The sequence below is a fragment of the Kwoniella bestiolae genome, chromosome 5, assembly GCF_000512585.2.
Source record: "Kwoniella bestiolae CBS 10118 chromosome 5, complete sequence".
Classification (NCBI taxonomy): Eukaryota; Fungi; Basidiomycota; class Tremellomycetes; order Tremellales; family Cryptococcaceae; genus Kwoniella; species Kwoniella bestiolae.
The window spans coordinates 1,502,521-1,528,279 of NC_089245.1; the positions used below are offsets into that span (position 1 = coordinate 1,502,521).

At 46.5% G+C, this 25,759-nt stretch overlaps 12 protein-coding genes across 12 annotated transcripts; 9 read left to right on the forward strand and 3 right to left on the reverse strand.

Annotated features, from left to right (window-relative positions):
* Nucleotides 1–7: 7 nt before the first annotated feature.
* Nucleotides 8–1,859, reverse strand: I302_106946 (uncharacterized protein; the record flags this gene model as incomplete). The annotated part of the gene is made up of 5 exons (XM_019192402.1): nucleotides 8–263; nucleotides 420–631; nucleotides 743–928; nucleotides 1,001–1,492; nucleotides 1,566–1,859. The coding sequence occupies 5 exons, from the start codon at nucleotides 1,857–1,859 to the stop codon at nucleotides 8–10; spliced, it is 1,440 nt and encodes a 479-aa protein (XP_019045399.1).
* Nucleotides 1,860–2,533: 674 nt separating this feature from the next.
* Nucleotides 2,534–4,159, reverse strand: I302_106947 (uncharacterized protein; the record flags this gene model as incomplete). The annotated part of the gene is made up of 11 exons (XM_019192401.2): nucleotides 2,534–2,558; nucleotides 2,615–2,643; nucleotides 2,745–2,821; nucleotides 2,888–3,013; nucleotides 3,076–3,091; nucleotides 3,168–3,234; nucleotides 3,302–3,383; nucleotides 3,447–3,456; nucleotides 3,518–3,772; nucleotides 3,887–3,981; nucleotides 4,045–4,159. The coding sequence occupies 11 exons, from the start codon at nucleotides 4,157–4,159 to the stop codon at nucleotides 2,534–2,536; spliced, it is 897 nt and encodes a 298-aa protein (XP_019045398.2).
* Nucleotides 4,160–5,185: 1,026 nt separating this feature from the next.
* Nucleotides 5,186–5,908, forward strand: I302_106948 (uncharacterized protein; the record flags this gene model as incomplete). The annotated part of the gene is made up of 6 exons (XM_019192400.1): nucleotides 5,186–5,266; nucleotides 5,341–5,352; nucleotides 5,480–5,552; nucleotides 5,664–5,694; nucleotides 5,748–5,775; nucleotides 5,843–5,908. 6 exons carry the CDS (start codon nucleotides 5,186–5,188, stop codon nucleotides 5,906–5,908), a joined length of 291 nt encoding a protein of 96 aa, XP_019045397.1.
* A 1,286-nt stretch (nucleotides 5,909–7,194) lies between these two features.
* I302_106949 (uncharacterized protein) lies at nucleotides 7,195–10,250 on the forward strand (the record flags this gene model as incomplete). Its single annotated transcript, XM_065870366.1, has 4 exons — nucleotides 7,195–8,534; nucleotides 8,586–8,645; nucleotides 8,697–9,116; nucleotides 9,176–10,250. 4 exons carry the CDS (start codon nucleotides 7,195–7,197, stop codon nucleotides 10,248–10,250), a joined length of 2,895 nt encoding a protein of 964 aa, XP_065726438.1.
* Nucleotides 10,251–10,801: 551 nt separating this feature from the next.
* On the forward strand, nucleotides 10,802–13,245 carry I302_106950 (uncharacterized protein; the record flags this gene model as incomplete). Its single annotated transcript, XM_019192398.1, has 9 exons — nucleotides 10,802–10,871; nucleotides 10,929–11,194; nucleotides 11,258–11,333; nucleotides 11,394–11,904; nucleotides 11,958–12,506; nucleotides 12,574–12,600; nucleotides 12,653–12,847; nucleotides 12,896–12,932; nucleotides 13,003–13,245. The coding sequence occupies 9 exons, from the start codon at nucleotides 10,802–10,804 to the stop codon at nucleotides 13,243–13,245; spliced, it is 1,974 nt and encodes a 657-aa protein (XP_019045395.1).
* Nucleotides 13,246–13,812: 567 nt separating this feature from the next.
* Nucleotides 13,813–15,512, forward strand: I302_106951 (uncharacterized protein; the record flags this gene model as incomplete). The annotated part of the gene is made up of 6 exons (XM_019192397.1): nucleotides 13,813–13,843; nucleotides 13,909–14,174; nucleotides 14,241–14,316; nucleotides 14,393–14,876; nucleotides 14,946–15,319; nucleotides 15,391–15,512. The coding sequence occupies 6 exons, from the start codon at nucleotides 13,813–13,815 to the stop codon at nucleotides 15,510–15,512; spliced, it is 1,353 nt and encodes a 450-aa protein (XP_019045394.1).
* A 161-nt stretch (nucleotides 15,513–15,673) lies between these two features.
* I302_106952 (uncharacterized protein) lies at nucleotides 15,674–16,249 on the forward strand (the record flags this gene model as incomplete). Its single annotated transcript, XM_065870367.1, has 3 exons — nucleotides 15,674–15,861; nucleotides 15,917–15,953; nucleotides 16,037–16,249. 3 exons carry the CDS (start codon nucleotides 15,674–15,676, stop codon nucleotides 16,247–16,249), a joined length of 438 nt encoding a protein of 145 aa, XP_065726439.1.
* Nucleotides 16,250–17,055: 806 nt separating this feature from the next.
* On the forward strand, nucleotides 17,056–17,491 carry I302_106953 (uncharacterized protein; the record flags this gene model as incomplete). Its single annotated transcript, XM_065870368.1, has 3 exons — nucleotides 17,056–17,095; nucleotides 17,150–17,414; nucleotides 17,470–17,491. 3 exons carry the CDS (start codon nucleotides 17,056–17,058, stop codon nucleotides 17,489–17,491), a joined length of 327 nt encoding a protein of 108 aa, XP_065726440.1.
* Nucleotides 17,492–17,653: 162 nt separating this feature from the next.
* On the forward strand, nucleotides 17,654–18,508 carry I302_106954 (uncharacterized protein; the record flags this gene model as incomplete). The annotated part of the gene is made up of 2 exons (XM_019192396.1): nucleotides 17,654–18,078; nucleotides 18,136–18,508. 2 exons carry the CDS (start codon nucleotides 17,654–17,656, stop codon nucleotides 18,506–18,508), a joined length of 798 nt encoding a protein of 265 aa, XP_019045393.1.
* Nucleotides 18,509–18,632: 124 nt separating this feature from the next.
* Nucleotides 18,633–19,483, forward strand: I302_106955 (uncharacterized protein; the record flags this gene model as incomplete). Its single annotated transcript, XM_019192395.1, has 5 exons — nucleotides 18,633–18,688; nucleotides 18,751–18,777; nucleotides 18,842–19,042; nucleotides 19,105–19,141; nucleotides 19,220–19,483. The coding sequence occupies 5 exons, from the start codon at nucleotides 18,633–18,635 to the stop codon at nucleotides 19,481–19,483; spliced, it is 585 nt and encodes a 194-aa protein (XP_019045392.1).
* A 402-nt stretch (nucleotides 19,484–19,885) lies between these two features.
* I302_106956 (uncharacterized protein) lies at nucleotides 19,886–22,126 on the reverse strand (the record flags this gene model as incomplete). The annotated part of the gene is made up of 4 exons (XM_019192394.2): nucleotides 19,886–20,221; nucleotides 20,276–21,174; nucleotides 21,230–21,431; nucleotides 21,488–22,126. 4 exons carry the CDS (start codon nucleotides 22,124–22,126, stop codon nucleotides 19,886–19,888), a joined length of 2,076 nt encoding a protein of 691 aa, XP_019045391.2.
* A 502-nt stretch (nucleotides 22,127–22,628) lies between these two features.
* I302_106957 (uncharacterized protein) lies at nucleotides 22,629–25,517 on the forward strand (the record flags this gene model as incomplete). Its single annotated transcript, XM_065870369.1, has 9 exons — nucleotides 22,629–22,892; nucleotides 22,935–23,007; nucleotides 23,063–23,132; nucleotides 23,180–23,243; nucleotides 23,288–23,430; nucleotides 23,580–23,809; nucleotides 23,863–24,513; nucleotides 24,636–25,297; nucleotides 25,458–25,517. 9 exons carry the CDS (start codon nucleotides 22,629–22,631, stop codon nucleotides 25,515–25,517), a joined length of 2,217 nt encoding a protein of 738 aa, XP_065726441.1.
* Nucleotides 25,518–25,759: the final 242 nt, after the last annotated feature.

Here is a 25,759-nt window from a genome sequence, read left to right on the forward strand (position 1 = left end):
AAACACCTTATCTCGTTTTGAACACTCTATCCGGGACGTTCTCACCATCTATGTGCCTCCTCACATTTTCGCTCCTCATTATCGCGTTCGGGTCTACACGTTGCAAGACGGATTTGAAGTCGTTGAATTTGGGGTAGATCGCCTCGAGGTCTTTGGGTCGAAGGGAGTGTTGTTTGGCCCAGTGGGGTCGACCACCGTGTGAGGCCAGGAGAGATGCGAATTTCTCGTGGAATTTACGGTAGGGGACTGCTAGGCCGTATGGTCTGAAAATTGTAGTGAGTCAGCAAGACAACGTGCAGCTTTGAGGGGTAAGACAAGGGACAGATGTCCATTCGAGTGGCATGAGAAGTGAAGAAGGGTGAAATAGTGACTCGGCATTGCGGTGATAATGTTGAATTGTGAGATGTAAACCGACTCACCGATAAGTGACCACACCGATCCAACATGTCTCCCTTCCATAACTTGGACTCAACCAGATATCATCCTGAGCAGACCATCTGATTTCAATGGGGAAATGAACTCTTAATCCGTTGTGATCGGCTGCCTCTTGGTTTAACCATACTCTCATCTCTTCCAGACACTGCTTTGCCTGAGATGCGTCGATGGCCCATTCGAGGGCGTATTGGGGGAACTGAAGGGGCGGTGGACGATCAGCTATACATCTTGGGCATAAGGTGAGAATGAACGAGTGATTGAGAGATTCTCAGCTGTTCTGAGAGGAGAAAGGAGTACTCAGACGCACCAAACAATCAAAATTCAAGATCTTGTACCCGTCATCTACGACCTCGCTTTCCTGCTTGGACAACCACCATGCCCATCTACCGACGAGCGGCGTGAAGGAAGGGAATACTCGAGATACGAAGAGGAAGAATTGAGTAACGTGAAAACCGAGGATATGAGCGAGAAGGGATGAGGTAGGTTGGGCGGGCTGATGGAGGAGACAAGCATTAGCTGGTACTTCGATGTCGCTCATGAAGATGAAAGAAACGACAAAACTCACCTGATAAGTCCTGTTGGCTCTGCCAACGATCATCCCTTTACCATCAGGGTACCACCATACTCTGACGTGTTCTGCGCTCTGCTTGATCTCATCGAGATTCTCCAAAACCTCGTCAACAGTCTTGGGTTCCTTGGTCTCCTTCAACCTGAATGCTTCCTCAACTTCAATCTCAACTTCCAACATCAGACCTGAAGCTCCCAACCCACATAAACTAGCTTTGAACAAGTCCGGATCATCATTAGGCGATACTTTCACGACTGGTGCGCCTGGTAAAGGTAACACCAGGACCAATGATCGGACATGTTGTGATAGTACGGGAAAGGTCACGCCTGATCCGTGCGATGCGGTCGATATTAGTCCACCGATGGTTTGATCTGATATCGATCCGATGTTGGGTAATGCCAATGGCGGTGATGCGGCTGCCAGGGATGAATGTACTTGATGAAGGGTAGTACCGGCCATAAAAGTTGCAGAGTGCTTTTCGTGATTGATCTGTGAGATGGCAAGAAATCGACAGAGTCAGCGTTATCTCAGCGAAGAGCGATGAACAGACGACTCAGCTCACCTTGACAACACCCTTCAGACCCTCCATCCTGATCAACCACCCATTCGTACAAGCCAAGTCGGATGGCGAATGCCCCACCCCAACAGGATGCACTCTCGCACCTTCCCTCCTTGCCAGCTCGATTATCTGCCTACATTGCAACGTCGTCGTAGGCGCAAACACCCTTTGAGGTTGACACTGAAACGTTTTCGCCCAGTTCGTAAAAGTTGCTTGGGGTGATGAGGTGGGTATCGAGATGGTTTCGAGGGATGATTGCAATATCTGCGTAGGGGTGTTACCGAGATCTTCGGACATGATGGCTGGATGGGCACTAGTTGATGGTGATGGGGCGTATAGTGTATCACAAAGGAGGGTTTATGTTCCGCTAGACCAGATAGTTTCCTGCTTGGATCGGATCGGCCGATTAACCTATAAATTCTTGGTATGATGGGTCGATATCTTGCTGTATCTTTTGGTTCACTAAGACAGCTATGTACAAATGGGTATATAATAGCAGTCCAGAAGAATCTGGTATATTTTAAGGATGTATGTGTTAGATCAAACGAGATAGAGGCGATTGAACGATGATGATGTTTCGATGGCGATTGTTCGCTGGATGAATTCCTAATTTTCAATGTTTTGGCTGCATGTTATATAATTTGATTACTCATATCCCCTGAATCGCGCCGTTCGCCGTTCAATCCGGATCGTCGTCTATTTGCATTCATATAGGTCTGTCTCTCTTTAACAGGTAGATTCAAGTAATTGCTCTGACCGATGCCCGACACGGCTATCAGATAGAAATTATGCAAGAGGAAACTACGAGTACGAGTAGGTAGCTGCAGCAGCCATGTAAAACTATGATCGCATCATCACACCGTTGAGATCGGTAACCCGATTTCGATTGTCCATTTTTTCAACCTGTTTCTGCTGATGACCTAATCGTCCAACTCGACCACACGTGCGAACCTAAAGTTGCTGAATCCTCGCTATCTCGTTGGAAGGAATTTCGACCTATCGTTGAACTATAAGCATGCATATATAGTAATGAGCGGAGAAGGTCCACTCACGCTTCACGATACATCTCGTCGTCCGTCCTCTGAATTGCCAAAAAGCGTATCAAACGAATAAGCACATCAGCACCTTGCTTGGCAACAGCAAGTCCTCAAAATCGGTGAAAACCGATGGTCGTAAACTCACCCTGAACACGCAAATACCCGCAAAGATCGCAGCGGTGAAGACGAGCGAATCATAAACAAACCAGAAGATGAACCACGCTAAAACACCAAAGTTCAGTTCCTGCTGACATCATCTTGAAATTGCACAAGATATACTGTACGTACAACTTGTTGGCCAACCTAACAACTCAGAGAATTGAGCGCAGTCCGAAGTATTCCTCTTGTCGAACAACCTTTCATCTATGTAATCCCATACGACGTAGAAGAGGTTCATGACTCCGACGAAGAGGACTGGAAGAAGTGTAGAAGTCAGCTTGGGGATTCATTGGGGAACACAGGATGAGGCGACTGACCATAGAATCGTAAGGCCTTCCGAGATAAATCCAAAGCCATCAGTATTCGATCTTCATCAACCTTATTTATACAGATTCAGGTACACACTCACATTGCCGTGATCACTAAACCAAAGACCGATCAAGAGAACTTCGCAACCTATTATACTGGCATATGCTCTGTTTATTTGGTCAGCAAAGCACACAGGATGATGTAATAAGAGTAGGATGAACCGCAAACACTCACATCCAATGATCCGCTCTTAGTACCGGTACCAATAAACCAAAGTGTAATACCAGGGCACAGGCTTTCGACGCCACGATGTTGACTAGCCCAATCGTCAGAAAATGCTACACCCCAAGCTCCCAGGATACAGTAACCGCACACTCACAGCCAGAGAACTAAACCGAACGTCAGCTGTTATGACAGATACAATCGAATCCGAATCCAATCATAACTCACCACTAGCAAAAATCCAACTATCGAGGATCCGATATAACCAGAAGCCAGTGTAGCTATCGCACTTGGACTCCAGAAGGTTTGAGCGAAAGTAGGCATAGCGTATGGATTCCGAGGTATCCTCGGTGTTGTCCTCATCAAGCCCATAACGTGCGTCGCACCTCCATCATTCGGATCTATACATATGCTGACCACTTGTCCACCGCAGCTCAGACCCATCGCTAGGTGACATAGCTCGTGAACACCGACCGTGAAGAGCTACAGTGCGTGGTCAGTCTCGTATCCCTTCCTAGACTGTGGGTGCTGGCGAGATAGGAGTGTATAGTACAGAGGACGGCTGAAATGGATCTCAACGATATCTCAACAACTCACCTTCAACCCCGCTATAGCATCCCTCAGTATCGGTAGATTCCACGCTATCAGGATTGCTAAGAACATCACACATGCTGCTATCACCGTGTTCGTCTCTATACCCCCTCATCCATTTCAGCAATGCTCTCGGTGAATGAACCTGAGCAACCTGAACTTACGGAAGGAATTTGGCGTTATATTCGCTCTTGAAACGAAGTAGTGAAGAGTTGTGGCTGTTGAGTTTGTAAGCTCCACTATGGGCTGAGGTAGCATCGGTATTGCTGGAGGCGGCATGTTGCTGGGAGGTTGAGTATATGAGTGAAGTGAGAGGATGGGTCTGTCAATGGGTTGAATGACAAGATGAAGTGTTCAGGAAATGACAGCAGGAGAATCGAAACCTCGAAGGGCTTTTGTTGGATTGTCACTGAGCTTGAAATGTTCAATATTCAAGCTTCTTCATATGAAAGGATGGTACGATGAGAAGCTGTCGCAGGTGTTACCCAGAACGGTTAGGATGACTGGCTAAATCGATGGTACCCCTTTGAATTGTGGAACGTGTATATCCGGATCGAGATGTGAGTTCGATAATTCTCTTCCAGCTGTCGCTGAAGGAAGGAATGGATACGATTATGGGTATAACTGTTTGTAAGTCTCTGAAGGACCTATGATGTTTGATATATGATGTAAAGGATAAGAGTTGATAGTGAAATGAATGAATTGGAACGGGATGAAATGATGATGATGATGATGATGCATGAAAAAGCATGTGCATGTGTATTGGTATGTATTCTCTGCTCGTATCCATGTTTGTTATATGTTTGGTTTGTGTTGTGTTCTTGGTTGATTGATCGTCTACATATCAGTATGTCCGTGCTCAGTCGTATTGATGGACTAGATTTTAACAACCTCGACTTTTTTTAGCTTGGCTGAGCTGTACCTTTTAAACACACCAAAAACCCCTTTCGAGGATACAAAACCCGCTTTCGGATGACTTGAAGGTACTCGTTCTACATGCATGCAGTAGACTTTGGCAGCCTTATAGGCATACTATGATGCTCTCTGCTTGCACGTACGGTGATCCGAGGTGCAGGTTTCCTTGATGCATCCAATCATGAGTTACCCGAGTATGTAAAGCTGCCACAAAGCGGATAGGATGATCAATCTCCGGGTTATCAATGAGAGGGAGTGATTTGATCCCGTTAACATCTCACACCCACTCTCATGCTCACTCCCCTGCCATTGACCTTTGGTTGACGTCAAACGTAATGTTATCCTTGATAGTCAGCAAAAGGTTAACACCCACAGACAAAAGTCATCAAAATGTCCGCCCCAGCTGCCATCCCCACTCCACCCGCTCCTATCGCTGCTCCTATTCCAAGCGAAGATCAAATTGCCAGGAAGGTGAGCTCTGAGCGAACTCCACCTTGATGGGTCGTGTGAACATGAGTGCTAATTGAATTGGTTTGACCTTCCAGTTCGACAACTGTGTGAGTACAATCAACATCTCTCAAAGACTAATGATAGCCGGACATTTGTGGAGGATCTTAAAGCATCAACTATAAGGAAGAAATGTGGACTGTGGAAGGAGGACGTTGACTTGAAATACGATTATAGGCTGCCGATCTTCTCGTCAATGCTGGTCTCGGTTTCGGTGTCGGTGTTGTTGCCTCAGTGCTTCTGTTCCGAAGTGAGTCCTCGTCAAAATATCCCTCTGTGTTCAAGTCGTAGCGACTCTATGGTCCGAAGTCGCCAGCTACTTTAAAGAAGGGATTCTCGCTGACAGTCATCCTCTCCTTAGGACGAGGCTGGCCCGTAGCTTTGTCCACTGGGTGAGTTCCCTTGCTATGATCATCGAATCATCATATCGCTAACAACTCTACAGATTCGGTGCCGGTGTCGCTTACTCAAATGTGAGTAGCTAGTCTCGCCTTTGCCCAGAAGACGTGTAAAGCTCATCCTAATCCAATGATACTACAGTGCAACTACTCTCTCAACCCCTACGTCCTTCCCGGTACCAAGGTGCTCCCCGCCAACAAATCATAGGAGTGGAAGTCTTATAGAGGGATGAAGTGATCTCATGCATACAAAAATCTGAATTGTTACACTTGAAAATCCATCACAGGCTGGAAAATCTGCTATCATCCGTGACCTCTCATGTTTTCTCATAATACAGGACATCTGTCGTCAAAAGGTGTCATCGAGGATGTAATTGTGTCGACTGAGAAGCATGCTCCTTCCCTTGTACTTCCCATGGTACACCCCCCACTTGTCCGATCCTCTCTTGAGCTATACTTGCATCCGTGACATCCCTCGGGATCTTCCGCTGCTCCTCGCCCAGCATAGCTATATGAGATGAATGCGTCTGTCAGTATGACCCGAGATGACTGTCCATTAAAGCGGGTATTCCACATACTTCGTCTGTATAGGATAGCCGTCGTTACCACCAGAATAGGAAAAGACACGATGATGGTCTGTTGAAATGCTCATCAGCAAAACAAGTGAAGTATTCCACCAGCACAATTCAATTCAATTCATAATACACTCACTCTCAGACGCTTGGCATCAGCACTCAGTGGCTTTGACATCACGACTACTTTCCAGCGATTTCCCTCTGTTGGCAATGGCCCGGATTGTATGAAGAAAATGTTCAAGATCTAGGCGGTTCAGATCACAGTATAAGGGTGTACGGTGGATAGAAAGCAGAAAAACAGACAACAGAGACTGATCTGATTATGGGAGGCCCCTCCGAGCTTTACGTAATACACTATTGTGGGGTACAGATATATATATCTCAGATTAGAGTCAACCTTGTTTCTGTCTCGGCTACTGATATTTCATTTCTCATCTTTCTCATTTTCTCATCTTTCTCATCTTCTCATCTCATCTTGAAATTTATATCATACCTTTCACATTGACTCCGTTCACTTGTACCACGATAGCAAAGCTCGCAGATCTATCAGGTCGAGAACCTAGCAGAGTGTTTGTCTCATCTTGGTCCAGCTTCTTGTCCTCAATCACCCACAACAAGCATCCCTAATAGTCATCCTGGCCCCACCCCTGGTCTGCCGTCAGGACTATTGATCCTAGCATACTGAATCAGGAGAATTGATCTGTAAGTCATGAAGGTCCACTCACTTATGCGGACTAATATAGTCGATACTCATCATGGATCGATAAGCGCTGATGCGAGTTTGTGTCGATCAGGTTACTGATTTTTCATATCGCCTTAGAATCGGGACTCTACTCTGCTGACAGGTCAAGTAAGCGCTCCTCTCTTCTCTTTGTAAGGTGAACTTCCCTCCTCATCATCTAACAAATACTCACGTAGGATGTCGCACTTCCCACCATTCCCACCGAATCAATCCGGCCGATACTCCCCCAGCCGAGCGTACGGCGACAGACCTCCTTTCCCACCATCGCTCCCACCCATACCTCCCCGAGACTTCCCTCCATATCCTTACCCCTCTTCTGCACCACCGCCTCCCCCATCTGCTTATCGACCATACGAGGGGTATCCTCCTGAACCGCCTAGACCCCCTTATCCTGCTTACGATCAGCCTCGTCCATCTTACGATGATCACTACGATCCTTACCAACCTTCCGTCAACTCCTACAACCCCGTACCTCCTCCGATACGAATACCTTCTGGCGGATATGCTGCACCATCCTCTATAGAACCCCCTAGAAGACAATCAAGACCAGCATCACCTCCGCCTCGCAGATCAGGACCACCCCCTGTTCGATCAGATAACAGAGCTTCCGTCTCTGGCCCCCCTGATCTCACCCTTCTGACCCATCCAACCACGGTCAATATCGGTGGTTTCACTGCTGCAGTGCATGCTCTCCCACCCTCACATCTTCCAATCACCAAATACGTGTCTCTCAACCGAGATGATGCTATCGATCTTCACCGACAATTATGCTCTACGCGTTCGTCCGTTTGGTATGCCGATGGGTCAAGTAGAGCCGGAGAAGCTTGGTGTGCGGCAGTGGAGTGGAAGGTCAGCTCGAACCTGTCTGGAAGCAAGATGAGGGGATACATCCTGGAGGGTGACGGTTTGGAATCAGAGTTTGGAGGATTGTACAAAGCCGCAGAAGGATTTAGGGAACTACTTCAACAGTCCATCAAAGATGGTGTACCAATCTCACACGAGCTCACCGTCTTCTGCGATTCACAAGCAGCTATTGTCGGCATCGACACCTCGTCTCGCCCTGAAGCTATCAAATTCGACCAACTCTGGCGAGAGATCTGTACGGAATACCTTCATGCTCATATGACGCTTGCCTGGATCCCCAAAGATAGTGGTGTGGAGGGTCATATCCTGGCGGACAAGATCGCGACCGTCGGTGCAAGCAATTCGTACCTCAAGAGACGAAAGGAGAGAACATTACCAGATATATATATGAGACCCGGAGGTGGTGACCCTGAACCTTCCGCCAGCTCTGAACCTGGTCCTTGGCAAAGAGGAGATTCAGATCCTTCTCGACCCAAACTGCCGTTTGATCGTCCCCAACCTGCAGCTCTCTCACCTCCAATCCTCTCGAACGACACTCCCGGTAGAGAGAACGACCTCAAGCTCGATCTTGGCGCTATGCAGCAGCCTTCAGAAGGTATGGATGGTGAAGATGAAGGGATTCAACCGCGTGAAGGGGCGATTTTTGTCACCCAGTGAGTTTGTTCATATACTACCTGATCAATTTCATATTGACGATGCTTTAGCTTTCCACACGAAGCATCCGCGAAAGATATCGGTATCTTGTTTGCGCAGTATGGAGAAATGTGAGTCATACAACACAAGATCAGTGCACAACAACTGACGCACGATTACAGAGTTGCCGTGGATATATTCCATATCTCCCCTGCTCTTCCTCGTTACGCCAATGTCACCTACAATGACCCCGCGTCCGGTATCGCAGCCATCAATGATATTCACCGCAAGCCAATCAACCTCGATACACCTTTCGCACGAGATAATCAAGATGATCTAGACCTGTGGAGAAACTGGGATGGGCAGTTGACTGTCGTTTTACACGAGCCTCCTAGGATAGTCCCTGCTGCTGTGGAAGCGGACTTTCCTGATCTTCCTGATTGGGCCCGAGGAGAGAAGGATGCGCATAAGAATGAAGAGGAGGAGACGATGGAAGTGGAGGGTCAGATGAAGGAAGAAAGGAGTCCAAGTCCTGAGACAGAAAGTAGGAAAAGAGAGAGGGAATCTCAACCGGAAGACAGGAAGCCATCGATAACGGACTTGTAAGCTTGATCCTTTCTTTCTTGGAGATCGCGCGTCACGATCTGATTTGCATTTCCAGGGTTGCGTCACCTGCACCCAAGCGTGTTCGTCGGGATGTCGGTGAAGACACTCCAGTCATCTCTACGGAACAGCAATCACCTGAAAACTCTGATACTGCTGTTACTGCTGTTACTGCTGACTTGACTCACCTTGTCCCTCAAGGCGTTGTTTCGAATCTGACCGAGGAATCACAATCCGCTCCAAACCATCATCAAGTTGGCAATTCTGCCTCTCAAGCTCGAGACACTCCTCCAACACTCGGCTTACCTCCTTTCCCACCCACTTTGAAATCAAATGACCTAGCCAAAACTCTCACTCCCCAGTCGCAGCCTAACAATCTAATTCCAATAAACGGCAACGGTCCTACTCATCCTCTCTCTCATCAAGCACATACCTTGCCGCCCACTCCTCTGACTGCTGAACAACCTTTTAATGGTGGGAACGTCACGTCCAAATCACCACGACAATCCACTCCTCAATCTACGACATCAAGTTCAACGAAACCCGCTATCACTAATTCCGCTTCTGAACCGCAAGAAACGCCCATCAAAATCAGCGCTAAAACCCTTAGAGCTCACTTAAACTTGGTTCAAAACTCACTTATGAAGCACGAGAATGACAACTGGATCGCTCATACCTGTCTCATCGCTCATGACATTGATCACGCCCGACGTGCCCTCCAAGCCGATCTTTACGCTACCGACGAATGTTTCATCTCTGGTCGAGAGCTGGAACGTGCTCTATTGGCAAGAGGCTTTACACCTCCAAGGGTGGATGCGTTTATAACCAAAGTACTGAAAGTATTAGATGGTATCGCTGCTGCGGAAGAACCTGAACCTGATCAGAATGATTCTGACGAAGATATCGAACGATTACAATCTGAATTGACTGAGTCACTCAGTAATTTCCCTAACGAGACTAAAGAAGCTATGAACAACGCTGCTAGAGTGATGGAATTTCTGGTGAGAGGTAAATCATTGCAGGAGAAGAAGAGATTAGAGGTGGAAAGAAGAGTAAAAGTCTTGGAAGGGATGGTCAAAGTCGGTGAGGTGGTTGGAGGGGTTGTTAGGTATTTGTTGACAGAAGACGCTTGATCTATCTCAGTCCCTGATATACATCTTGATAGTGGGAGGGTAAGGTATGGGTTTTGCGGGTATCTTGTCATGAGAAATGGGAAAGCGGAAAATGAATGTTTTCATTCACGCGTTGATGATGAGATCAGATGTTGGTATTGGAGATGTAACTTGTATCTATGTTCTAATCATTGTCTCACTCCTATCAAATAAGGAAGGAATCCCATTCGAATTTAAACTTGAAGCTAAATAAGCTGATCTGAATGATTCGACCATGAAATGAAATGAGTGTGGTTGAGTCAACCGACCTGACAACGCACGGACCACTGACCTTCCTTCCTTCCCCGATGATCAATGATAATACGATAAACATATATAAGCAGAACCTGACTGCTTCTTTCCCCCTTCTTCTTCTTCTTCTTTCTTTCTTCCTTCTTCCTCTCCGTATCAATCTTCTACCTCTTCGTCTCATTCCCATCAAGACAATACCGATAATACCATAATTCCAATCCCCTCATCTTCATATCGAAAGATATACCAGTCACTTTGCAGCTCAAGGCGTTGTCTTAAACATGGAAGTCATCCCACTTTCACGACCAGCGACGTCCTTCTCCTTCTCTGACATGCCAATGTCTATTCCCGGTGAGTGGGTTCATGACTAGGTTTCTTGAGCTCAGGCTGATAGTCTCCATCATACAGGACCTCGAATCAAAACACCCCTTCATGATCATCAAAAAGTTGGGTTGTCAAAACTGCTCTTTATGGAAAACGATTTTCGATCGTTATATGAAGCATTGATTCGATTCGACCCATCGCTCGATGAAAAACAGTCTCTTGACCTGTCTTCATTCTCCCACATATGGACCTATGAAGGAGATTACATTTGGAGGAACAAGTTGAATGGAGAAAGATGCCGATCAAAATTAAGACCTTTCCAAGGCAGAGGACTGATTCTCGCAGATGATGTACGTTATTATCGATCCCCAAAGCTCTGCCTTGATTGCTGCCCCTGATAAGTACGTGCACAGATGGGGACCGGGAAATCCCTCACTATTCTTTCTCTCATCGAATCGACACTTGAAGCAGTGGATACATGGATGAGGAGTAAGTCTGAATCAATTTATCGGGTGATTTTGAGCTGTTACTTATTCGCGGTATATGCAGACCATCAAGCCGATCCCGAGTTACCTTACTATAGACTTCCAAGGATGTACACTAATGACGAGATTTACATCGATGCACCACCAGCGAGTAACCCTAGCACACGAGAATGCAAACCGAAGTTTTGGAATACGAATGTCAATGTTGATACCTTCGACTTCGAGGCTGGTCCCTCATCAATTTCCAAAGGTCCCTCATCATCTCCCAAGTCCGGAGCTACCCTCATCATCTGTCCTAAAACGGTGATGCCAATTTGGACGAAATGCATCGAAGATCATTGGCAAGGAACGGTCGTGTTGGGCGTTGTCATAGGAAATGTTCACCAAACGCCGGTTGCGAATCGACCATTAGTAGTATATGACCAGTATTCCAACAGGAGGAACAAGGATCCAACACCTCTCATCAACGCATCCATCGTGCTCACGTCCTATGAAGCACTCACGGCTAGTAGAATGAAGGATCAAGGATCTTTGCATCAAGTGACCTTCTACCGAGTAGTGCTCGACGAGGGACAGTGAGTATTTACGCTGGATAACGCGTTCCAAGCTGACTCTAACACGAAAATAGCCGCGTCCGTAACCGAGATACTCAATGTTTTCGAGCGGTCCAAGCATTGAAGGCGCGCCATATGCATATTCTCACTGGCACGCCAATACACAATCATCCAATGGACATGGTAGGCTACGCTCGACTCCTCGAGACGTCTTCGAAGACAACAGGTCCGAATGCCTTCCAAGCTCTTATCGATACCTCTGCCCTTGAAGACATAGAAACCAGTGTGTCCGGGCTTCGGCACTGGGGCAAGACGTTCATGCTTCGAAGGCTCAAAAGAGACTTGGATAGAGTTCCGCTCCCTAGCAAGACCATCCAATGCTTTTGGCTCAAGGACAAGACGGACGAAACAGATTTTGCCCTGGCAATGGATGGTCCATCACGACCATGGCTCGTTGGGCAAGATGCGGTCGGTGCAAACGAAGAAATCGATAGACGAGAAGAATGGTTCGGCCGTGTGGCATCTGGGATGGTCCGGACTGCTCCACCTCCCAGTACCTCTGTCAAAATGAGATGGTTCAAGCATTTTCTGAACACACAAACTCACGGAAAAATCGTCGTGTTGTAAGTGATGATCTGATTTTCCTTTACTCTTTCCGATTACACTGGCTGACATTTTGGGTAACGATAGCCACCATTACAGGACAACTTTCGAAGAGTAAGTCGGTCTAATCTCGAGGACTTATATACGTGCTGACCTAGTCTGCTAGAGCTGAATCCATCTTGCACGATTCCGGCTACGAGATTATGGAACTTCAGGCTGACACAGAAGACCGCGCGGAAGTGGCTGAGGTGTTCAACAACCGTGCAGATGGTAAATTGTGCTTACTTTCGTCTATGATGGTGGGAGGAGAAGGTGTTTCTTTGATTGGCGCTTCAGCTTGTGTATTTCTGGATCTGTGGTGGTAAGTTGACATCAAATGAAGGTGTACTTTAGCTGATCTGGATTTCAGGAAACCAGCCTCGCACGACCAAGCTATAGATCGTCTAGTAAGTTCGATCATTTGCACGGCGGCGTTGCCGACCAGCTCTCTAATATTGAACTTGACGTGTCCTCTAGCACCGCCAGGGTCAAACGAGACCTGTAACAGCTTATATACCAGTCGCGTTACAAAACGAAGGCGATTGTAGCCGATGGATTCGTCAACAAGTCAAACGCACTTTCATGAGGTTGATATCCCGCAATGATCCGCCAAGTGAATACTCGCTCACCGATTTCCCCTATCATTTCCTGAAATGGATGAGCAGGTATGATCCAGCGAAAGTCGTCGACGAAGAAGCCTATGATATCGACGAAGAATAGGAGTTGTGGGTTTAAATCCGTAGTTAGTCCTGCATCAACACTTTGTGTGATACCTACAAAATCATTACAAAGAGCACATTTTCCATTATGTTAAGTGTAGTTAAATGCCATATGTTTGCATTTCTATACATGATGCTACAATGTATTATATATATATCATCAATGTATATATATATATAATCAAGACTTGCCTCGCCTTTGGCTGAAAACTCATGTGTAGTGATGATTGCGACTCACACCTGTGCACCTATGACGATTGACCATTTACTCGGCACGGATCCCCCTCGCATGAAAACTAGGTAAACTCGATGTTTCATTCCATTCTTCCGTTTCCTTTTTCCTTTTCTACTATCTTCCCTACCCTTACCTTGATCACTCTTTCGAAGATCCTCGATTTGAGCCACCCACCGGACCTCTTTCTCGCCCCGCCTTCATTGATTTCAAGCTACTACCTAAGAGTTACCATTGCTAGCCTTCCTGAGTCAGCGCCAGCCATAACTCGAATCCCATGTCAGCCACATTTCGGTTCTCACACCAGCTCAACGCAAGCTGATAACCATAATCACAATGTCCTCCAAAATACCTGAGAGCAACCCAGGTAAGCGTTTCTTTCTGAGTGTTATTTCTCTCTCGCAGTACAAACACTAATGATCTGTGGGACAGGGAAACATACCGGCTCAAACCTTTTTCATCATCAAAGAACCAATATCACAAAGATTCTCGCTAGAGAGCTGGATTTCGAATCACTACGCCAATCAATCATTCGACAGGACATATCTCAATCGACTTGCCGAACTATTGATCTCTCTGCTTTGCCTCAAATATGGTCCCATGATGGCGGGTCATCGTGGACAAACGTTATCACTGGAGAGCAAGTAATCAGCCAGAAGAGACCTGGACATGACAGGGGTATCATACTCGCTGACGAAGTAAGTCTGTCCTGTCAGCTCAGTCCAAAGTGAAAAAGAAAGTCTAACGATAATCAAATCCTAAAGATGGATACTGGAAAGTCCCTTACGATTCTTGCGGTAATTGAAGCGACACTCGTAGCGCTTCAGGAGTGGTTTAAGGGTGGGTAGTTTGATTGTTGGTAAAACCGAAGAAGGAATGAACTGACGACGAACGTGTACTATATCAATGTCACAAGTGCCACTCTTGCAGGGAGATACAGACGAACCATCAATCCGATTACCAACAGGCTGGGACGACAGTCAGATTATTTTGAGTGAAGCTCTGCCCGAAGCCCGCGCCACCAAACGATCGAAGATTGCGAGAGAGTCTGCGATCCCTTCGAGCGAAGACGACCCCACCAAAGCCGGCATGCATAAATGCAGGGCAACGATGATTGTTTGTCCAAAATCAATAGTTGATGTTTGGGAAATCACGATTACGGCTCACTGGAAAGGCAGGAGGTTCTCTGATACTTTTGCGGGTCCTTCCCCCGAAATTGAACCTGAAGATACGATCCTTTACACTTACAATCACTTCAAGAACAAAGAAGAGACTGATGTGAAAGATCTTATCAATCCCTCGATCGTTTTGACTTCTTATGAAGCATTATTAGACAGTTGGAAAAACAGTGGACCCATACATCAACTGGCATATTACCGAGTGATCTTGGACGAAGGCCAGTGAGTGCATGTATCTCACCAGTATGAAATTATGTCAAAATTGAAACTGACAGAGATACTCCCTTTTAGTCGAGCGAAGAATAGCGGATCTCAAACTTTCAAAGCGATTCGCGCTTTACAATACCGACATCTTCATATTGTTAGTGGAACCTCAGTCCAGAATCGGCTCGATGAGCTTTGCTCGTATCTTCAGCTCTTGGATGTTCCTTCAAATTTGCCCAAATTTTCTTATTTCAAGAAAATCTGCATCGAACCTGCACTGGACGATGAACAGCCGGATTCAAGGGCCCTGAGAGAACTGGGGCGAATTTTTACGACAAGACATCGCAAGATAGACTCACCCGAATTGAAGTTACCTCGAAAATATGTCCACACTTTTTATCTCCCCGAGAACAAGCACCTGCCGGATACCTTGGTGACTCATGCTTATGACATGGGGCCATGTTTGTGGCAGGAGACGGGGATAATGATGCTGAGGTCAGAGAACAACGACTAGCTGAACTCAGTTTAGCAGGCAAGCTTCGATTCGTCGAGAAGTACGTACGTCTCACAGCAGAAGACTCCATGAAGATCCATTGGCTTCGTTACTTTGCGCAGGAAGATTGCAGGCAGTATGAGAAAGTGGTGCTCTTATGAGTCGACAATATAGCCCCTCTCATTTGATGAAGAATGGTCGTGTAACTCATATTGTTATGCTCAGTTATAATTCAAACCATACCGCATCTGTGTGAGCACATATCAAACTATATAGCATTGCTTGAAGCTGACTTTTTACAACCTCGAGGGCGACTCACATAATGGAATCCATGGGTCATACGGTCAAGCACCTGGAAGCGTCTCTTAAATCAAAAGAACGGAAGAATCTTATCGCTGATTTTAATGCGACGACGAAGAGAGATATTTGTCTACTTTCCTCCATCCGAGTCGACGGCGAAGGTGTTTCCATGGTGGGCGCCCAAGCATGTGTCTGTCTGGATCTCATGTGGTGAGGCAGAACTGCTGCAGCGGCTCACTAAATGACGACTGACAATACTGCCAAGGAATCCGAGCTGGCACGACCAGGCCATGGACCGACTTGTGAGTCTTCGACGTGCAGCTTGAAGACGTGATTTTCTTAGTACATGGCGAAGTGAGCGATTCTCACCACATGCTCACATCAGCATCGACCCGGACAAATGAAAGAAGTCCACGTATACATGCCGATAACGCTCAATTCTTACCAAGTGGACATTCGGAATGCACAACAACTGAAGAAGCACTTTGTCCATATGGTAGATGCGGCTGTCCGTCCAGGGGGATTGAGTCCATCAGATATCCCTCCAGACTATATGAAATGGTTGGTACAAATGAGTGCGAAGCATGGAGAAGATTAGGGTGTATGAGTGCCATAGCTTTTGATCGGGATTATTTGACGATAAACTCAGAGCTAAAGAATGATGCGATATTAACATATCACTCCACACAATTAGGCTTGCATTTCGTCTGATCAAACACGGTATTGATGCGAGGGACGTCACCGGGGCCGAAGGCCGCAGAGAGCTCGGACATAGACACGCCATCCATGTGCATTAGATCGAATAGTATTTACCTACCATTTTCTGGTCTCGAATCAAATCATAATTAGGTATCGGATGATGTCAATTCTGATTATGAAGAAGGATGACGTCCCATCGCTTAAACATATCTGCGTTTCATTCGACTTTAAGCTGAAGAATGCGAGCTGATGTTGACAGGAAGAGCAGACATGAGATTGCGTTTCGATGAATTAACAACAGGGAAATGCTGACTTGGTCAACTGATTGTATGTTGAGTCTACTGTTTAACCGATCTATCGAAGTGTGTTGAAATCTCGAGCGATCAATGCGAAAAGCAAAAATCTGACGATGGTTGAGTCAACTGCGCGACGCACGGACCACCAAAAATCCTTCTTCCTCACAGTCAAACGCATAGGAGTGATACTAGGTAAACAGGACTTTTCCTTCTCTTTCTCCTTTTCCTTTCCTCTTCTTTCTTCTGTTTTTGGAACCACTCTCATCCCTTTCCCTTCAGGTAAAAGCAGATATCGTTGGATAGCGATACAGAAGTCAAAGTTTACGGACGTCCTTCTACTGTTCGTCAAGCCACACCTCATCCTTCCTTTGCAACCGAAGGCGCCGAATCACCACCTTTGCCACCTACCATGTTTCCTTCGCCAGCAGATATGCCTATATCTAACCCTGGTAGGCTCACTCATATATATCTGACCGTATCCTCAAGCTGACTTCTTTGTCTAGGTCCCTGGACTGGTACTCAATTGCACGATCATCAAAAAGTCGGTGTTTCGAAACTTCTGTTTATGGAGAACGACTATCGTTCTTTGTATGATCAATCGCAAGACACAATCCATCACTCAAGAATAAGCGATTTTTCGATTTGTCTTCCTTCTCCCATATGTGGAAGCATGAAGGAGGAGATGAATGGAGTAATCAGTTCTCAGAGATTGTGCGAAAGGAGGGTGAAAGACCACTTCAAGGGAAGGGGATGGTCCTCGCAGATGAGGTGAATATGAGGAAATGAAACAAGTACTCATCAAGCTGATGCAACTTTTCGATAGATGGGGAGTGGAAAGAGCCTGATCATCTTAGCGCTTATCGAAGCTTCTGCTGGAGCGGTAGATGAGTGGTTCAACAGTGAATATAGATTACTCTATCTTTTCGATCGGTCGCTGATTTTGGGTTTCTCCAGCCTCGGGAATTCAAGAGCGAAATCCTACCTACCGCCTCCCAAAGGAGTATACAATGTCACAAATTTACATCGATCACAATCCCCCGAACAACTCGATCGCATCAGCATCTCAGAACCGTTTCTGGCGAGAATCAGACGAAGTTCAACCAGCCCGTCGAACTACAGCACCTATTTCTTCCAAGTCAAGAGCAACCCTTATTGTCTGTCCGAAATCGATTGTCGGTGTCTGGGTAGATATGATTGAGCATCATTGGCAAGGTCCAAACGGAGGATGGGCGAATGATAAAGGGGTATCTAGACCCCAAGACCGTCCCCTCGTTCTATACAATCACTATGAGAAACAAAAGCAGGAGAGAATTGAAAAACTCAAGCAAGCTTCGATCATCATCACCACGTACGAAGCTCTGACAGCGAGTCACAGGAAGAAGGGACTTCTCCATAAGTCGACCTTTTATCGAGTCGTTTTAGACGAAGGACAGTGAGTGTTCGGAAGTTCACAGCGAAAACATCGAAGCTAAAATTGTTCATCCGTCAGCCACATCTACAACAGCAAAACTCAAAGATTTCTCGCTGTCGAAGCCTTACACAAGCGCCACATCCATGTGCTCACTGGTACCCCAGTGCAGAACCAATTAGCCGAACTACACGCCTATGCTCGACTGTTCGACCTTCCTAGCGGCTTGAGTTCCTCATACGTTTTTGAGAGCAAGATTACCTCACCCGCACTTCAGGGCAATACCGCCGCTGTCCGAAAATTCGGTAAGATCTTCTCCATCCGAAGACTCAAGAAAGACCTCTCCGATGTCAATCTACCACCCAAGAAAATCAAGGTATTCTGGTTGAGCGAGAAGATGCTCCTAGAAGCCTTACAAGGAGTCGAAGATAGATCCTTAAGTCCCGTGGGTTAGCCATACCACCAAATCTTAAGATAATAAAGAGAGTCGCGCAGAATGGCTTGTCACGTTCATGACTCGAAGAAAGCATTGGTGGGCAAAGAAATATAAACCTCTCACAGCGAAAGAATCCATCAAGATGAAGTGGTTTAGATTCTTTCTAGATAATCAGGCTCATGGAAAGATCGTTGTATTGTGAGTCCTAATTGACAATTCTTGCTCGACAAGGAATGTTGACGAGTAGCTGTCTACTTCAGCCATCATTGGAAGCATACCTCTAAGATGTGAGTGTCAGTCGGGAATGCCCATAGTTCTCTTTCGCTAAGATTAGCTGACTATGATTTTTAGAGCTGAGAAGATCCTCAAGGAGAAGCAATACGGTGACGTCTATCTGAAGGCTAATATGACTATCGAAGATCGAGTCAAGTTTACCGAACGGTTCAACAAAGATCCTCAAGAAAAGCTTTGCCTCTTGGCTTCGATCAAGATTGGAGGTGAAGGTATGTCGATGGTCGGAGCGTCTGTCTGTGTCTTCCTGGACCTCATGTGGTTAGTGGACCATCTTCAATCAATCGGGCGATGAGGAAAGACTGAACAGCTTATATTGACAGGAATCCCGCTTGGCACGCTCAAGCCATGGACCGACTCGTAGGTGATATATATACCTTTCGGAGACCTTTTCATACCTGTTCCTCACTGATCACATTCACTCAACGTCAATTATAGCATCGACAAGCTCAAGTCAAACCCGTTACGATTTACATGCCAATGACTCGCGACACATACGAAGAAGAGATCTGGTTTCGTCAAAATGCCAAACAAACCTTTTTGAACCTGATTTACCCAAACGATCCACCTGGAGAATTGGAACTAAGTCATTATCCTCCTGAGTTGTTGCAATGGCTCAAAGATAATCCGGAACCTGAGAACGACGGGAACGAAGACGATGAAGCCGAAGATGATGACTATATCGGACGTGATGAAATCTAAAGCAGCGCGGCAGAATACAAAAGCTCATGCGTTTCATGGTTACTCGAAGGTGCATTATGTTATATTTGTTATGCTTTTGTACATAGTTATGATCACCAAACTGCTGTTGTAGTCTGAATATGTATATGTAAATATGTATTAATCGTTATCATCAGTCATAAAAAATAGGTAACACTCCATGCTGATGGCAATCGCAAACCTGTCATATTGCTGCAGACAGGTGGAACTGAAACAGGGTGGAAGTCATCATTATACATCAAACATTATCTACCTACTGTATTGTACTAGAATCAATGCTAATGCTACGGAAAAGAATGGTCATAATCGTGGTATATACTATATAACAAACAGTCAAAATGCAAATGGGAAGAATCACTATAAACAATCTTACATGGTTGTCGCTCAGGACCCTTCCGCCTCAGTCTCGATGAACCCTTCCATATCATCATACACATCGTATACGTCTCCGACATGCAACATTGCCATATCGCTTTCCCCTCCTGGACTTCTAGTCTCAGCTTCGCTTCCCATCTCTTCCTGACTTCCCGTCTCTGAAGCCATGTCAATATTGCATTTGTAGCAATCGGCGTCCATATCGTGAAGGTCGTTACAGGGAGGGTACCGAAGGATCACAGTGGATGGGTGGAGAGGTCGTTGTAGAGTATAAAGGAGCCTGTCCAAATCTTCAAAGTTTTCGTCATTGGTTGCAAAGCGACGGTGCTTTTTCGAAGCGATGTGCTATATTCAGACAAATTTAGCATTATTGACGTCGGAAGCTCAGAAGCCACTCACCACAGACAAATCCGTATATCTTAATCGACAATTTTCACAATAACCAGCAGCGGTATCTTGGTCTCTTCCCTTCAATCCCATGTCAACCTTTTCTCTATTCCTCATTCTCATTTGTACCGTGACCGAGGTTTCATGCACCGGCTCTCGTGCTTGTTGTAACATCTTGACCACCTGATCTTGCGTCATGAACGTCTTAGCTGGTTGGCAGTATCCCATACTAGCACGACGACTGGGCAAAGTAGATGGAGAATCGCAACCCGAATCGTCTCGTTTTGCTGCTGCGAGACGAGCGTTTCCTTTGAGCACTTGTACCCTCTTTGACATCTGCATGATCGCTCTATCCTTGTTTGACCCAAGACCGGGAAGACCGTTGAAACCGCCGAACGCAGGGGTACCAGCTGTAGAAGTAGAGGCAATAGTCGAAGTGAGAGTAACACTGTTCCCGGAAGCGTTATGATACGGTTGAGCTTCGGGCAGTTTCGGGGTGGTAGGGAATGCTCGCAGAGACGTCGATCGCTTGAGGTCATGAGGTGGCTGTTCTCCTTCAAATGGCGTTCTTTCGACGTATAATTTCCATGCTCTTTCTCTAATCTTCTCCACCGGCACGTTGGTCTGCATCGACGAGGAAACACGCAAGAACCCGTCGAATAGAGTAGGCCATTCTACACCATCTTTCTGGTTGAAAGTATATTCTTTGACCATAACCGTTCTGTGCTTTGAAGTTGCATCTTCGACTAACAGATACTTGTTACCAGGTTTGAAGTAGTAATAGTCTGGCCTAGGAGCAGAAAGATCTCTTTCACGTGTACCGTTGATTTTCTCGTCTTCAAGTAGGGTCGAGAGAGAGTCATTATTGATATTTTCGACAGGAGATATGCGCGAGAGAAGATCGGCAAGTTCTACATAACATCGTTAGTATGCCGACAGACCTGCCAGGAAGCGACTAGGACTCACTCTTCACAGTCCATACTTTGATATTCAAAGCTTCCGCTTTCTGAGCTAGATCCGTTACACCGGTTCCATCTAGAAAGGGGTTCTTCACCGATTCACGATGGACATCGCGACCTATCAAGGTGGCTGGTTTAGGCTTTTGAGGCGAAGCGTTGCCTTTGACGATAAGATGAGTGATTCGAGTCGAGAAGAATTGATCGATTTTCTGCAGAGATTGGTATCAGCAATGATGACCATGTGTCAAGCTGAAGTACGACTTACCGCTCCCATCTTCGACACTCGATGTCTCAGAGTCTTCCCCGCGCCCTCCTCTACCCCTATCTCAAAGTGAAATACCAAAGTCGGAAAGACTTTGACCCATTTTGCTCTCCACCTCTCTTCTTCTGCTCTCGCCGTCTTGACAGCAGATTCGATGTGTTCGCGTTCGACCTTGACACGCTTCTGGGGTACCGAAGAGAAATGTGTTTGGGTGAGATCCCTAGGACGCTTGGACGAGAAGAACGCGTCGGCATCACGAGCAGATGTACCATCTGGAGTAGTCTTGATCTCTGGTGCAAAGACGTCGGGGGTAGCAGAAGGGCGAGGAATGAGAGATGAAGCTGTGGGACGGAACTTGTTGGCGATGTTTGTGTTGACAGAAGCGAGTATTTCTCTGTTGGCAAGAGGATCTTTAGGAGTACTCGACTCTATACCTCTTTTCCACGATTTGAAGACATCAAACTGATCCTTTCCGTCTTGACTAGGTAGACTTCTGTTCCTATGTACCTGCATTTTGGTTGATAAAGCGGATGCTGCTGATGAGATGGTCTGAGCTGTCAGGGGAAAAGTTGGGTGAGATACGAGGAGAGGGTTATGATCATGTATATCCAGCTCTCCCCGGGAAGACAAGATAATTGACATATCCCGAGGACAAGACGGGAGTGGATATAGGATGGGGGTACTGATTGTTGAGTGACAAGAGTGGATGAGCAAGATAGGGTTGTGAAGTGATAAGATGGAAAGTGAAGTTGGAAAACAATATCATATCATATATCATATCACTGTTAAGAGGGAGAGGCGCGTCCATCCTAAAGGGAACAAACAGACCACGTGGCAAACCCACATTTCACTTTTACACTACTACGAGTACGAGTAAAATCAATTATTGATTTGCGTCGATGTGTCACCTGATACACTTGGTCAGTAGCATGTCGGAGGGCGCCGCCATCGATTTACCGAACACTTATGAACACTGTACTAGTATGTAGAGAGAGTATCGATCCGAGAGTATTTCCAAGATGGATACTGTACATGTTCATGATATATATATCATACCGTATGTATAGACATATCCTCACTTTTGCTCAGCTATCCTTGCTCTCCCCTTCCCCTGTCTCTGAGATCCGGCTTGTCTCCCCTCCGAATGACTCGGAAATCCCCTTCTCGCCTGCCGATCGTACCTGTTCGACCTATCATCTCCCGTCAGTTGGCGGTGTTATCGTCTGGCCTGTTTCAATGCCGATATGCCAGTACAGCTACCCCAGCTAGCAGTCAGGTAGACAAGCGGAAAGCCTATTCCCACACGCTTCTCCTTCCAAAGACAGACTTCCCACTCAAACACAAGGACGTGGTAGCAGCCGAAAAGAAATATCGATCCAAAACCTCGGATCTGCTTTACAAGGAGCAGGTGAGTCGATGGTGATCTTGGTCATAGCTTACAGATAAATAGATAAGTAGGAAAGATAATCGCCTCTTTGTTCTTCATGATGGGCCACCTTACGCTAATGGGAATCTACATATGGGTGAATCAATTTCATTTCAGTCAGCATTGGAAATTAAAACTGACCCGGATGATAGGCCATGCGTTGAATAAAGTGTTAAAGGATATCATAAATCGTTATAATTTGATCAGGGGAAAGCGTGTCCAGTACGTCACTTTCTTGTCGCAGCGTATCTTGAGCTAACTCATCGTAGCTATGTGCCAGGCTGGGATTGTCATGGTCTGCCGATCGAGCACAAGGCTTTAGCTGCAATAGGCGTAGGTTTACTATCCCGACATATACTTCCGCTGACTTGTCCCAGAAATCACATACCTCCTTGAAACCATCTCAAGTGCGCAGCGAGGCTCGGAAAGTAGCTCTCGATGCAATAGAAGTGCAGAAGACTGAAATGAAAGCTTTAGGGGTCATGGCAGACTGGGATGGCGAGGGCGGAACCTACAGGACGTTAGGTAGGTCGATACCTCGAGGATCTGGCTGACGATCAGATCATGATTTCGAGATACGGCAGCTGAAACTGTTCAAGACCATGGTGGAAAGAGGCGAGTTCACCAAATCGTGAGGTAGACTGACATGCTAGGCTTCATCACACATAGACTTCGTCCGACTTACTATTCCCCCTCCTCTCGAACTGCTCTGGCGGAAGCTGAGCTGAGCTATAAAGATGGTCACAAGTCCAGATCTGTCTACGTAGGATTTCCTGTGGCCAAGACAGACATGTCTGATGGATTGAGTGAAGTGTATCGCAAGGATTGTGGAGGAAAGGGGAAATTGGAACTGGCTATCTGGACCACTACACCTTGGACTCTGCCGGCGAACATGGTGAGTATCAACTCCGCAAGATCTGTGCTGATGGCCAGGGTGTCGCTGTGCATCCAGATATGGAATATGCCATAGTCAAATCGGACGCAGGAAGGCTGTTGGTCATAGGGATAGATCGCCTGGAGCCGATGCAAGAGGTAATAGGGGAATTGAAGGTTATCGGTCGTTTGCAAGGTGAGAAACGGTCATCGCGGGCACAGCTGATTATGGCAGGATCGCAGCTGATCGGCACCCGATATACCCACCTTTTCCATCCTGAATCACTATCTCAGCCTAAACCTTCTATCATCACCGCAAAACACGTCACGGCGCAAGCCGGTACAGGTCTTGTTCACTCTGCACCCGCTCATGGTCATGAAGACTATGAAGCTTTCTTAACGGCAGGCGCGCTACCGGACGATCTGCGATGCCCTGTCAATGATGATGGCTGTTTCACTGCAGATTTGGAAAAGTGGATCGAAGGAGATATTGCATCATCTTTGGTGGGACAAGAAGTATTAGGGAAAGGTACGGATGCTATGGTAGATCTGCTGAGAGAGCAGGATGTGCTCCTTGCAGAGCAAAAGATAGAACATCGTTATCCTTACGATTGGAAATCCAAAAAACCTATAATTGTACGAGCTACGCCTCAATGGTTCGCGGATGTGGAAGGTGTAAAGAGTTCTGCGATCGAAGCTTTGGACAATGTCCATTTCCATCCTGCCATATGTGAGTTGACCAATGCAAAACCTCGCTAACACTATCAGCTCGGAAGCGATTAGAAGCGTTCATAACGTCAAGGTCGGAATGGTGCATCTCCAGACAGCGGAGCTGGGGAGTACCGATACCAGCATTGTTCGGACCTGACGGACCTATTATGGACAGTCAAACGTTAGACCATGTAATTGCCGTTTTGAACGAGAAAGGCATAGATCACTGGTGGGAAGGGCAAGACGAGGACTTTATACCACCTCACCTAGAAGGACAGAAGGTTTCCCGAAGTTTCGACACTCTGGATGTGTGGTTTGATAGCGGCTCATCATGGACGCTTCTCGAAGAGTTATCACGTCAACCCCTCGCTGATGTCTATCTGGAAGGCTCGGATCAGCATAGAGGATGGTTCCAATCATCGATGTTGACGAAACTGATCTCATCGCCCGAGAGTATCCCACCATATGGTACAGTGATAACCCACGGATTTGTGATGGATGAGAAAGGAGACAAGATGAGTAAATCCGCCGGCAATGGTCTTTCACCCATGGAGATTATACATGGTACAAAGGTGAGTGCATTTGATTATGACAAAACTGATATCAAGCAATTCCCACCTCGTGGCGCGGACATCTTGCGACTCTGGACGGCGTCCGTCGATTACACCAACGATGTCTCTATTGGGCCCACATCGATATCAAATGCGACTGAAGCTATGAGGAAATTGCGGAATACCTTGCGGTACTTGATTGCGAACACGAAGTCCCAGTCTGTAGCCTTGGATTCGGTTTCTTTGCGATCAGTGAGTCACACTTGTACATGGCGCTGCTGACGTTGAGATTGATCGATATATCCTGCATGAAATGAGTCACCTCGAAAGCGTGGCTCAGGAAGCATATGACTCTTATACATTTAACAAAGGTACGTAGCGCTGTGACTGAACTTTACTGACCTTGCGATAGTGTTGCACACTGCGACCACATTTGCTACCACCACCTTATCCGCATTCTACTTTGACGTGATCAAGGACACCATGTATTGCGACGCGCTTAACAGTGCGAACAGACGGGGCGTTGTGGCTGTCTTGTATCATGTGAGTTGAGCTAGTGAAGAAAGGAGCTAAGTTTAAAGGTTCTTTGTCGTATGTCGAGCCTATTGGCTCCGATAACACCGCATTTGGCGGAAGAGATTTACGATCACATGGGCGGGAAAGAAGCTTCAATCTTCCTTGAACCCTGGAATCCAGATGTAAGCCTTTAAGTTT